The 14,241-nt window shown below is 37.7% G+C and overlaps 1 protein-coding gene across 15 annotated transcripts in view; it reads right to left on the bottom strand.

Annotated features, from left to right (window-relative positions):
- The window catches only part of LOC139748619 (uncharacterized), a 448,759-nt gene that overhangs the window by 101,616 nt on the left and 332,902 nt on the right, over positions 1-14,241 (bottom strand). For 10 of the 15 annotated variants that reach the window (XM_071661787.1, XM_071661788.1, XM_071661785.1 and 7 more), the window contains 2 exons: positions 10,602-10,673; positions 5,387-8,024 (listed from right to left, as the gene is read on the bottom strand). In XM_071661787.1, the coding sequence (XP_071517888.1) occupies positions 7,492-8,024; positions 10,602-10,673 (605 nt within the window). In that variant the 3' untranslated portion in view covers positions 5,387-7,491. Of the gene's footprint in view, positions 1-5,386; positions 8,025-8,287; positions 9,460-10,601; positions 10,674-14,241 lie in introns of those variants that run through there. The other 5 variants (XM_071661780.1, XM_071661791.1, XR_011712784.1 and 2 more) reach the window with 4 other exon arrangements.

The raw sequence follows: 14,241 nt of genomic DNA, 5'->3' as shown, positions 1-14,241 counted from the left end.
TCTACCCATAGCCCACGCCTCGCAACCATACAACATTGTTGGAACCACCATTCCTTCAAACATACCCATTTTTGCTTTCCGAGATAATGTTCTCGACTTCCAAACATTCTTCAAGACTCCCAGAATTTTCGCACCCTCCCCCACCCTATGATTCACTTCCGCTTCCATGGTTCCATCCGCTGCCAGATCCACTCCCAGATATCTAAAACACTTTACTTCCTCTAGTTTTTCTCCATTCAAACTTACCTCCCAATTGACTTGACCCTCAACCCTACTGTAACTAATAACCTTCCACTTATTCACATTTACTCTCAACTTTCTTCTTTCACACACTTTACCAAACTCAGTCACCAGCTTCTGCAGTTTCTCACATGAATCAGCCACCAGCCCTGTATCATCAGCGAACAACAACTGACTTACCTCCCAAGCTCTCTCATCCACAACAGACTGCATACTTGCCCCTCTTTCCAAAACTCTTGCATTCACCTCCCTAACAACCCCATCCATAAACAAATTAAACAACCATGGAGACATCACACACCCCTGCCGCAAAACTACATTCACTGAGAACCAATCACTTTCCTCTCTTCCTACACGTACACATGCCTTACATCCTTGATAAAAACTTGCACTGCTTCTAACAACTTGCCTCCCACACCATATATTCTTAATACCTTCCACAGAGCATCTCTATCAACTCTATCGTATGCCTTCTCCAGATCCATAAATGCTACATACAAATCCATTTGCTTTTCTAAATATTTCTCACAACATTCTTCAAAGCAAACACCTGATCCACACATCCTCTACCACTTCTGAAACCACACTGCTCTTCCCCAATCTGATGCTCTGTACATGCCTTCACCCTCTCAATCAATACCCTCCCATATAATTTACCAGGAATACTCAACAAACTTATACCTCTGTAATTTGAGAACTCACTCTTATCCCCTTTGCCTTTGTACAATGGCACTATGCAAGCATTCCACCAATCCTCAGGCACATCACCACGAATCATACATACATTAAATAACCTTACCAACCTGTCAACAATAAAGTCACCCCTTTTTTAATAAATTCCACTGCAATACCATCCAAACCTGCTGCCTTGCCATTTTGTTTTTCATTTATTTTGGCATCTCCTTAATGATCACTTGGCATAGTCCCTCACAGTATATTTTTGTGTTTATTATGAAGTTACTCTCACTAAAGACCTCATTCCAATTTGTGTACAGAATCGCTTAATCAGCTTTTTCTCCCAGGTGAAAATCTGTATCACTCAATCCAATGTTGTCATCTGTTGCTTTATCAAGCTCACATTAATTTTCCAGTTTGTACTCTGTAGCAATTTCTATGACATCATAATCTGAAAGACTTGTATCACTTACTTCTATATCAGAAAACAAGCCATGACATTTGAAAAAATATGAACTTTTATATTGCTTCCTCTGAACAGTCTGTGGTTTACATGTACATCAGTAAATGATTCACAAATCAGTTGTGTGAGCTGCTTTCCTGCATTTGATGATCCATAATTCTTTCCTTTGCAATGTATCTACATCCATAATCTACTCCTCTTTACTGTCAATTTAGTGACACTTGACAGCTTCTAAAAAGCTACCTCACTTTAAAACCATCACTAACCCTCCCAATACTGAGCTGGATAGCACTGGTGTATGTATGTGTGTGTGTGTGAGAGAGAGAGAGAGAGAGAGAGAGAGAGAGAGAGAGAGAGAGAGAGAGAGAGAGAGAGAGAGAGAGAGAGAGAATTTTTTTTTCATACATATTCACCATATCCCACATTAGCAGGAAGCATTAAGAAGAGAGGATTGAGCCTCAGAGGGAATAACCTCACTTGGCCCCATTCTCTGTTCCTTCTTTTGGAAAATTAAAAACAGGAGGGGAGGATTTCCAGTCACCCACTCCCTCCCCTTTTAGTCGCCTTTTCAATACGCAGGGAGTACGTGGGAAGTATTCTTTCTCCCCTATCCCCAGGGATATCATTATAATTGCTGTTTCCCGCATCAGCGAGGTAGTGTCAGGAAAGACAAAGAATGGCCCATCCACTCACATACACATAAACACCCATATACATACACATAAACAACCTTATACATATATACACATTCCTATGATTCCACGGGGAAAATGAAACTTGATAAGTTCCCAAGTGTGATCCTTTCCAATATATACACATGTACATATTCATACTTGCTTGTCATCATCCATTCTTGTTACCACCCCACCCCACACTTCAGCGAGGTAGCACCAGGAAAACAGACAAAAAGGGCCATATTCATTTACACTCAGTCATGTGTAATGGAAAGGATATATGAAGAGGATGGGACATTCTTCGTTTGTTTACTGGTGCTACCTCACTGATGTGGGAAACAGCGGAAGTGAGTCACACAGTGGGGGAGGGGGCGAAAGTTCTGGGAGTGATGAAGAATGTGTGGAAGGAGAGAACTTTATCTTGGAGAGCAAAAATGGGTATGTTTGAAGGAACGGTAGTTTCAACAATGTTATATAGTTGTGAGGCATGGGCTATAGATAGGTTTGTACTGAGGAGGGTGGATGAGTTGGAAAAGAAAAGTTTGAGGATCATGTATGGTGTGAGGTGGTTTGATAAAGTACGTAATGAAAGGGTAAGAGAGATGTGTGGAAATAAAAAGATTGTGGTTGAGAGAGCAGAAGAGTGTTGAAATGGTTTGGACATATGGAGAGAATGAGAAAGGACAGACTGACAAAAAGGATATATGTGTCAGAGGTGGAGGGAACAAGGAGAAGTGGGAGACCAAACTGGAGGTGGAAGGATGGAGTGAATAAGATTTTCAGTGATCGGGGCGTGAACATACAGGAAGGTGAGAAGCATGCAAGGAATAGAGTGAACTGGAACGATGTGGTATACCCAAGTCGTCATGCTGTCAATGGACTAAACCAGGGGATATGAAGCATTTGGGTAAACCACGAAAAGGTCTGTGGGGCCAGGATGTGAATGGGTGGCTGTGGTTTTGGTGCATTACACATGACAGCTAGAGACTGAGAGTGAAGGAATGTGGCCTATTTTGTCCGTTTCCCTGGTGCTACCTCACTGGAGCATGGGGTAGTGATGATATTTCCTGTGAGGTGGGGTAGCGACAGGAATGGATGAAGGCCAGCAAGTATGAATATGTACAAGTGTATAGTTATGTATATGTATATGTGTGTGTGTGGGCATTTATATATATATGTGTGTATATGAGTGGATGGGCCATTCTTCGTATGTTTCCTGATGACATAGGAAACAGCGATTAAGTATAATAAATATGCATATATATATCACTTAAGTAATTAAATATACTGTTCCAAACATCACTAGCTAATCAGTATCTTCCATGAGCAATGCATTTCTTTTTTACATTAATAAGTGTGAAATATATGGAAGAGGCTTACAACTAACACTTCAAAGTATTCTTAAGTCATAACCAAAGTTACAAGGAATTTCCTAATCGTACTGCCAGGAGCATCAATCACTTGCCATCTTACAACATTTTCAATTCACAATATTGTCCTGTCAGCTTTCATTGAATCATGGTAATGATACACCATCATTCAGATACTTATGACATAAGACACTAAACTGAGTAGAAATCACATTAGGATGCTAGTCTAAACAGACACTATCTAGTAAACACATGAAAGTTTCTTTCATCAATTTATTAAAGAATGCATATATGATACATTTCAACACACAAAACATAATCTAAACAAAGGGAACTACATACCCTAGATGCAACACAGGTACCTTAATCATCTGGGACACAGGATACAGTTAACCACGAACTTATACTTCCAGCAAGATTACTCATTAATACCCTGGTTTAAAGCTAAGGAAAACCAGAAAGAGAAATAATGAGTCACTGCCTCTGATAAAGCAAACTGTGGCTGACTGGATCCCAGTGACTGAGGTACAGCTGCAACAATGATTAGACGATATGGCAACAAGATTGTACTTCAGGTACCAAGTTTCCAGGCACTGACCAGGTGACCATTACCTACAACCTCTTCAAACTCACCTGAAAGAGAGAGAGAGAGAGAGAGAGAGAGAGAGAGAGAGAGAGAGAGAGAGAGAGAGAGAGAGAGAGAGAGATCTTATTATGCTTTACAGTTTATCAAATATTTAGTATGGCACCATTTTGGAATGGATATAGATGGTGGTTCAAGGTTGCAGGTAACTTTGCATTTGGTTTTGATTTATTCACAAAGACTAGTGTGTCCAGTGTACTGGCCATTCAGGCAAAGTGGATGCTAATAGTCTGGGGAACCTGAACCATTAATTGGGCAACTACTGAAATAACATATTCTACTTTTTAGGTATTTACTCTCAGTTAATCATACCAATGAACAGCTCACCTCCCCTTTTTATTTCCTATGATATGTCAGCCAATTACTGGACTTGTCCTATTAAGACTATTTTCTTAATAGTACTGTAATATACAAAGTGAAGATACAAGTTTCACTTCAATTATCAAAACAGGTGGAGTTCTAATTAAATCCATTTCCATTTTTTCAATTTTTGTGTATATATATATATATATATATATATATATATATATATATATATATATATATATATATATATATATAAAGAAAAATACTGCATTGATGAAAACAGTCATTCACACACTGCATTAACTTTTGGCAAGGGTCTCGCATAAAACCCACAAAGTAGAGACTAATTCCTAATATGACATCTTGATAAAAAGATTGTAAGGCACTTGTGCATGCATAGTTTGCCATCTTAAGGCACTTCATTTCTTATTGTACCACAGATGAGTAGTAAATCATCAACAAGATAATCTATCGAGCTCTTCAACAAAATACTGCTGTACGAGTAACTCCAGTAAACAAATTAAGAGCTAAATGGCAATATGTACTGGCACCCTTGGAATCATAGTATGTACATAAAAATACTCTATAAAAGACTACAAAATTTCATTCCCCTGGTGAACTCAACAAATAATACTTTTCACCAAATGGAGCTATCAACTTCCTTAATCATTAAATCCCTAAAATATGTAAAACCTCCCAGAATACTGGATAAACAAAAATATTACCGAACTCTTTCTACCCCAACATGGTTTCACTGTCTTTTCCCCATGGGTCCCCTGGCTAACATTGGAATAAATGCTGAATGTCTGGTCACTAAAAGCCAGGAAAATCCTAAATAACTGTGCAACAGTTTGCTTTTTAAGTAGATCTGAATTCTAATATGAAGTTCCAAACTTGTTTGACTAGCTGAAACTCATCTAGAAATAAGAAAATTAAATACTGGTTTTATTGATTTTTTCAATAAAGCAAAAGCAGTTGATATTTCGACCGACTTTCAAAATTTCCTTTTCCTTCCTTTTGACATGTAAAATGATTCAATACTTAACACATGAATCCTTCCTATTTAAAGTCTCCACTGAGAACAAATCTCATCCTCATCCCCAGCAAGAGGGCAACTTATTTGCTATTAACTTACTCATATCTAACTAACACACAGCACACTTCACTACGACCAACTCTTCCTGTACACAGTGAGCCTATGTTACAACTGTTTTGGGTGAATTATGACACAAATCCCTAAATCATCAAACTTATTACTGAAGATTTTGTTTTAGTACCCAGTAAATAACTTTTAACCATCATAGAAAAAAAAATTCTTTACTCTTTTCACCCTTCAGTACTTTGCCATCTACGAAATCTAAATTCAAATTTCCTTACTCCTTTGTCATCAAGAACTTAGTTATGAGAACCTTTGTGTTAGGACTTATTTGACAATAATAATTATATCTGCATACGTTTGAACTATCAACCCATCTACCGGTCGTCGGCTTCTCAACATTTGTATATTCAGTGAGCAAAATTTCGCCACTTAGCTTATCATGATTTTTAATTGTTCAATTCACTGTCATTTAAAGCATATGTTTCATACTGTTTTATGTAAAAAAGTAACTATAATCCTCTTGACAGAATGAGATGACAAACTATAGTTAACCAAGGTTTCCTTCAACTATCAACAACAAGGAAAGCTTAAGGATTGAACTATCTACCACTACAAGTTGTAAGGATGATTACACAAAACAAAATGCTCATTTACAATTAAGATACAGTATCTTCAAAATCAACTAAGAGTAGGCCAAACTAAACAAAAAGTCAATCAGAATGAATCATAAAACAGTAAGAAAGAGTCAACGTCTCCAACTCTCATTTGCCACAGTGAAAGAAAACTATGGCTTCATCAAGCATTCTAAACTACTGACAACGGCATGTCATTAGTTTTCACGGGTATTTTTACAAATCACCAACATCACTGACTTAGAAAGGCAACAACATTACCCTAAACAGAATCAATTCAGATACCCAAATATACGAAATGACACCTTAATCTTAAAAACACGCAGAGCTCTGAAGTACTGTTGTTAAGAGGGATAAAGACCTTCTCATGGATTTAATAAAAAAATTTCCCGTGTTAAAAAAAATAATTTTTCCTTGTATGATCTACCCCCTCATTTGCACAAAATAGAATTTGCTTTCCATTACACAGATATGAAAAGCCTGTGCTGCTTTCTCTCCGAAAACTTTGTTAATTCCACAGATATGTAAAAATCATGGAATAGATTGTAGTAAATTATTAAAATGTACTGTCTTTGTACTTATAACCTATGACTTGCTACTCCTTGTACACACATACTGGATACTAAAAATAAACAGCTTTTAAAATGGCTTGGAATCAAATAATGAAAAAAAAATCAAATAAAAAAAGAGGGGGGGGGGGAATAGGCTCATTGTAATAAAAGAAGAGTAAACTGGCATTAGCTAAGCCAAAATGTAATAAATAAATAAAATAAAAAATAAAATAAAAATAAAAAAAAATCACAACACTTAAAAGTAATAATAATTTTACTCAAGACTAAAAACTAAGATAAAAAAATTAATAGCACCTTTCATGAGTGATAAAGAGCACTTTACTTTAGACGACTTGCATTTGGCAAAAAAAAAAAAAAAAAAAAAAAAAAAAAAAAAAAATGAAAAAAAAAAAAAAAAATGCAGTTACTACAATAACAGACTGATAACAACTAGGGAAGACGACTATCACATTTGTAAAAACTGGCCATTTAAGGTTAATGCACAAAATAGTCACATAAACTTCTTAAACTTTGGTAAAGCTGGATTTTGGAGGCGAAATGCCAATTAGTACATGGCACATTGTTGTAAAAATCCAGCCATGCATTGAAAACTTCCACTGTTTAATCCCAAACCCAAGAAAAAATGCCACAGCAAGCTTCGTCCTATGACTGACTGCCCTATAATGGACTAGGAAGTGCGATATTTTGACAGCGTGGTGCCTGACTCCATTCCAGTATAACATGCTATCCTGGGGAGACGACTCTTTGGATCATCGGTGCAAGGCGGCCAATAGTTAAGATAAAAACGGGCATCCTGCTTTGTGTTTCTTAACCTCATTTACTGCTTCTGACTCAGTTTGCTCACTATGGAAGCCAGATTATTGCCCTTGGCCAAATTCAAGGCCCCAAGGGTGTCTATAGCAGAGAAGGATGTATGGGCAACATCAGCCCCAGAGAGTGGACTGGCAATCCCTGAGAGTTTCAAGTCTGATGGAGAAGAGGCTAATTTAGAGGTGGTGGTTTTGGTTGGTGTGGTGGCTGCGGTTGTCGTGGTTGGGGTGGGGGTTGTAGTGTCGGCAGTACCACTAGTTGGTTGCTGCTTGCCCGTTATCTTCTTGAAAGAATTCTTCAGGTCCACATTACGTAGCTTGTGTACATTGGAGAGGTGCTTTCTCATGGTGTCACGTGTACGTGTAATGATGCCACAGATGATACACTTGTAAGTGATGTTCTGGTGGGTCTCCAGATGAACACGCATATTGTATGCGTTGGAGAGTACTTTGCCGCACACGGGACAAGGCGTGGGCACCGCCTTCTTCCCCCCGTAACCACCGTCACCGCACAACAATTCATTAAATACAGGATGACCACCTGAAAGTAATTAAAAACCAACACTTAAAAAGACTACTAAAAACTTATCAGTCACGCTCAACTAAATAATATCAAATAACTGACTTTCTGGTCTTGTAAAATATAATTAAATGGCAAGCAAACTACATTAAGAAAATAATTCCAAAGAAAGACAAATGTGAGTCATCCTGATTTAATGTTTTGTTTCATTCCAATTGCTTTCTTATCAGTATCGCATGCACGGATGCACAAGGCTACTATACGAAGGTAAAATTAAACCAAAGTGGTTGTTCTCACCTTTAATGGGTCTAATCATCATACTACAAACATATCACACTGGCAGCTAACAGGAGAGTAAGCTGGCTAACTTCTATTCAGGTAAGATCCATTAATCTTCAGGTATTAGTAGTACGTGATCCTCCTCCTATAATTTCATAAACCTGACATTCAAGATAAGACATCACAATAGTTAACATTCATATAAATTTCTATATACATTATTTCTTCTAAAAACATACAAATGGTAACAAGTGTTTGGAACTAAACTTTCAGACAAGTTCACTAAGCACAAGCAGGAAGATACCAAGCAAATATTTGAGTACAGCCTACTAAGAAAGGTCCTCAGTCTTGATGGAATGCTGTTGCAGCTGTTCTATAATAGGCGAGGAGGAGGAGGAGGTGAAGGTGGTGGAAGTTGTAGTGGTAGTGGTAAATGTGGAGTCTGTCCAACTGCCACTGACCACCGGCTCCAACATGGACAGCCCACGACCTTGGCTGACATCATTTCGGTGCATTTTCAGCACGTGCTTTCGAGCCGATTCGGCATTACGGAACACTGAACCACAGTAATCACAGCGAGACACCTGACGCTGGTGGATTGTCCGGATGTGTTTGTATAGGTTTTGCAAATTAGAAATCACCTTCCCACAGATGTAGCAAGCAGGTTTGTTGGTGTGACCTGAAAGAAGAGAGAGAAGCCTTCGTCACTGGCCATATCTTCTGCAGCACAATCCACACCACCATTGCTGTGACTCTTGGGGTCTACATCACCACTGCTTGTAAACACGGAATGCTTGTTTACTTCTACTGGAATGTACGAATGGGACGATGGCCTTCACGGAAGACAACAGCAGTAGCAGCAGCTCTGTGCACAATACAGTGGGCTTGCTAGCGTAATTCTTTGTAGATACACAGAGGTGATTAAAACGGGGAGATATTTATATCTATGGTGGCCCCACAGCCCCCGACAGTCCCCTAGCTTCCCCAGCAGCCAACTTCTCCCCATGTCTCTTGCTCATATGCACAGCCATTTGTTCTACCTCACGGAACTTGGCCCCACAAAAGACGCACTTGTGCACTTTCATATCATGTCTCCTGGCTAGATGGTCCTTCAGCGCCCACACAGAGTCCAACGTGCAGTTGCAAAGAGGGCACGCGTTTCTTTTGCAACTTTCAACTGCAAAAGAGAAGAGAAAGGACCATCAGCCAGGACACATGGCATCAATCATGACACCCTAACTCTAGGCTCTCCACAAGCTTCATAAGAAACCTTCAGCAGGATTCACAAGACCTTTGGAAGTCTTTCGGCTGAGATTTATTTTCGCCTTGGAACAGTACGATACATCTAATATCTATACATTTAGAAAAGTTTCATGGCAGGTTTTTCCAAAATGCTCGTAAATGTATGCACTGGTATACACATTTCACAACCAGGTAAACAGGACATTCTATGGATAAAGAGAGAAAGAGAGAGTGAGTCTTATATAGATAGCCCCACCCAGATAAAATAATGCTTAGATATTCATATCCAGTATGGAAATATACAATAAAGTGGGTGGGTGAGTGAGTAGATGGATGACTGGGTATGGTGTGTGTGTGATTACTATTTGTGTGTGTGATTATTCATTTATATAATATAATATATATATATATATATATATATATATATATATATATATATATATATATATATATATATATATATATATATATATATATATATTACACACAGTATATTCATACAAAGAAATGACAACATAAAATTCATAAGGTATCATGGATTTCTTTACAAAGTAACAATGTTTATTTCTTTTTAAATTTTTTACAGTATAAGCATTGTGGCTGTACATATTACCCAGCATACCTAGTTTGTCCCATTTGAGCCATATAACATCTTTGTTTCTGGACCTCAAGCATTTGGATTTGATGTTAGGGATTATTAGAAGAATTTGCAGATCACACATCACACCATTCATTCATTAGTAAGTGGGAGAAGCAATACTAATTTACTTGCTCAAACTATCTACAATATGACTTAAGGCATTGCTACAGCACACCACACAAAGCATACCAAATGCAATCCTTCCAAAATGCCTTTTTTTTTTTTTTGGAAGTTTCCAGACCTCAAGCAATAACTGGATTTGTTTCAAGTTGGTAATACTCAATTTTACAAAACAAATCTGAAAGTAACTCATATCATTATGACATGATATCTACTTAACAAATCAAAATTACAAATGATAATTCAATGCAGTTGTCCAATAGAAGATATGCCTGAGATCTGGATTTTGAACAAAGAGGTTTGTGGCTTCCGCCTACCTTGAGCTGAGGTGTCACTTGATTCTGTGTGGCCCCCTCTCCACCCTGCCTGACTAGCGGGAGGTAACACTCCTGCAAGGAAAACATGACGAAACTGTTATCTATGTTGCCATACAGATACAACTACAACATACATTTAATGTAAGATCAAGGGAAATTTCAGGGCAAAGCCAATAAGGAAAAAAGCACTTGCTGCTTTTTTCTATCAAAAAGAATGCAATACTATTATACTACTACTACTACTACTACTACTACTACTACTACCACTACTATACTACTACAACTACTACTACTACTAATAATAATAATGAGGCCTTTTCTTTGTTGGCTCTTGGCATTGCCTTACTAATACATGATATGGTGAATAAATATGAAAGGAAAAATAAAAATACTACTACTACTACTACTAATAATAATAAGAATAATAATCTGAACAAAAACAATTTCTACAATTCTTTTTCAATGAAATCTTTAAGGCAAGAATGTTTATTATGCCAAAAACAAAGCAAATCTTAATAATAATGATATTCATTGCATAATAAGTCCATGTATCTCATCATTTTCCTTTTTACTTGTAAGTGCATCTCAAAATTTCATTAAAGTACTAATATCTTTTCTGATGCTGGGGATTCTACATTTTTCAAAGCTTTCATAAGCCATTTAGTTTATGGGTATCTCTGACCCAATAATATGTGTTCCATAATATTCAACAACATCTGGCATATGTAAATAATAATCTTGCTAGTTGCATATACATCCCAAAAATAAGATTTTGAGTAAATGTCAAAATCAATCTCGATCATAAAATGAAGATTCTATGACCTATACAGTAGACATTCATTCAATCAAAAACAATGATAACTTAAGTAGTTACATGAATACACTATCTTCAAGCACATGTATGGAGCAACATGTTGACAAATAAATTACATCTGACAGCACATGGTTTAGGGTGATGTACTATCAATATGCAGGATAAATAAAACATTTTAAAAAATTAGTGCATTATTATGCAACTACAATCCTGACACTGTCTTATTAATGGACAGAAAAAGTAAGTAGCAAAACATCTAAAGGAAAATCACTAAAACACATGTTGAAACAAAAGAGAAGCTTTCATACAGACCATTAGCTTTAGTAACATAAGCAATACGTTATATACCATCAACCACTAATGCTCTCTCTCTCTCTCTCCTCTAATACTTTGACGAACGCAAATATAAGCATCCTATAATGTGTATGAAAGCACTCCTTTTTGGAACTTTGAATTTCCCAGGAATAAAAGGTTTGGAAGCAAATGTGTCACATGTGAGATTTCTATACATACTGGCAGGGCCAAGTCCATTATCCAAACCCTTGTTTAGGCTTCCTAACTTCATCTCTCCATGAAAAGCTGAGTCTGATCTACCTAGAATAGCAAGTAAGACAACTGATGACCTGATAGGGGTAGGTTTTCAACACATCACACTTTAATCAGGTTATCAGCTGCCTTACCTGACTCCCTATCCCTATGTCAACCAAACCCAGCTTTTCAGGGAGGGATGACACAGAAAGGAATCCCAAAGTGTCTAGATAGTAAATTAAGGCCCTTTCAGTACATCTTAATATACATCCCCTCCTTTCACTATAGTCCCAACATTATAACATGGGCTATAGATAAGACAACAGAGAAGGATGGATGTGTTGGAAATCAAATGTTTGAGGACGGTGTGTAGTGTTAAGTGGTTTGATCCAAAAAGTAATGAAATGGTAGAAAAGAGTGTGGTAATAAAAAGAATGTGGTTGAGAAAGCTGAAGGGGGTGTGCTGAAATAGTTCAGACACAAGGGGAGAATGAGGGAAAAGTTTAGCCAAGAGGATATCCATTTCAGAAACATCCCTAAAGTCTTTGAATCCCTCCTCAAATCCCATATCCTTTGACATCTTGAATCTCTCAGTCTTCTCTCTGATCACCAGTATGGCTTTTGTTAAGCATGATCCACTGATGTTCTTTCCAAACTTACTAATGTAAGCTTTTGAATGTGCAGCATTGGGGTACCAGCTCTAAGCTCCTCCCTTTTGGCTTCCCTCCTTCACTTTACTTCCTCATATTTAGCTTTCTCTCTGGTCGATCTAACTGTGGTTGCTGATGGATCAACCACTCCCCTTTTCCCCACCAACAGTGGTGTCTCTCAAGGTTCTGTCCTGTCTCTTACACTTTCTCTCCATTCTAATATCAATTTCCTTTCTCCTACAACTAACCAAAGGCACTCAGATGTTGACAACTCAACACTGCATTCTTCCAAACCCATCAACTCTGCTCCTTCTCTCATTCAATCTGCATCTCATCTCAACTCAACTTTCTCAATAAACTCAGACTTGAACAAGATGTCTCAGGGAGGCAGACAAAGCATGGTTAGGTTTAATAACTTCAAGACCTAGTTTCCGCCCACCTCTCTTTCAAAAATTCCTTACAACTCTCCTCTCTCCTTTGACGGTTCTAAAATACCACCTAACTCAATGAACTTACTTGATATTACTGTAACATCGACTCTATCTTGGACACCCCACATCACAGAAATACCTAAGTCTCCCTCTAAGAAACTGGAGTCCTGTTTAGGTATCATAATTTATTTCTTTCAAACAGTTGCTGTTTATTCAATGGACTGATCCATCCTTGTATGGAATACAAGGAAGGGTGGTTCTAGTTCTGCATCCTTACTTGACTGAGTTGTGGCAAGATAACTTCAAAAGTTGACCTGCTTGCACTTTGCCATAATGTTGGTTTACTTTCCCTTTCCTATAGGTTTTACTCTGGGTTTTGCTCCCAAGTGCTGGCTGCTTGTGTGTCCCCGGCATTAGTTAGACCATGCAATACTCAGCAAGCTGCTGCATCATGTGATTACTGTACAACTGTTTGCAACCCAAAGGTGAACCATTCTGATAAACATTTCTTTCCCTATACCTAGAAGCTCTGAAACTCTCTACCCTCTTATGTGTTTCCCAATCACTATGACCTGTCACACTCTACAAGACAGGTTTTTCACATCCTCTAAAATTAGTAAATACTTTTCTGTGTCTCCTTTTCTCTTTCATTACCTTCTCTATTTCAATTAAGGCCAGCCTTGATGTGACATTTTGTTCATGACTGGAGCCTCCAAAGCAAATATAAAGAAACACATAAATACACTCATAAGATCTTCCACATGGCTTTTCTTCTAACCCAATCATATATTTTCTCCAGACTTATAAATGCCACATACAAATCCTTCCGTTTCTCTTAAATATTTCTCACACATTCTTTAAAGCAAATGCCTGATCTGCCTGATCACAAATCCTCTACCACTCCTGAAACTAAACTGCTCCTTCCTAATCTGACGCTCTGTACATGCCTTAACCTTCTCAATCACCACTCTCTCAAACAACTTACCAGGTACACTTAATAAACTTATATCTCTGCAGTTTGAACAATCATCCTTGTCCCTTTGGCTTTAAACAATGGCATTAACCATGCATTCTTCCAACCCTTAGGCACCTCACCAAGATCAACGCATACAATGTTAAAAATCCTAACAAACCAATCAACAAAAAAGTCACTCTGGTTCTTAAGAAATACAAATGCTGGTACAATACACTCCAGTCACCACGCCATAATTCATTTT

The sequence above is a fragment of the Panulirus ornatus genome, chromosome 5 (assembly GCF_036320965.1).
Source record: "Panulirus ornatus isolate Po-2019 chromosome 5, ASM3632096v1, whole genome shotgun sequence".
NCBI classification, from domain to species: Eukaryota; Metazoa; Arthropoda; class Malacostraca; order Decapoda; family Palinuridae; genus Panulirus; species Panulirus ornatus.
Note: the sequence above shows the minus strand (reverse complement) of the source record. Positions and strands in the feature narration are given on the sequence as shown.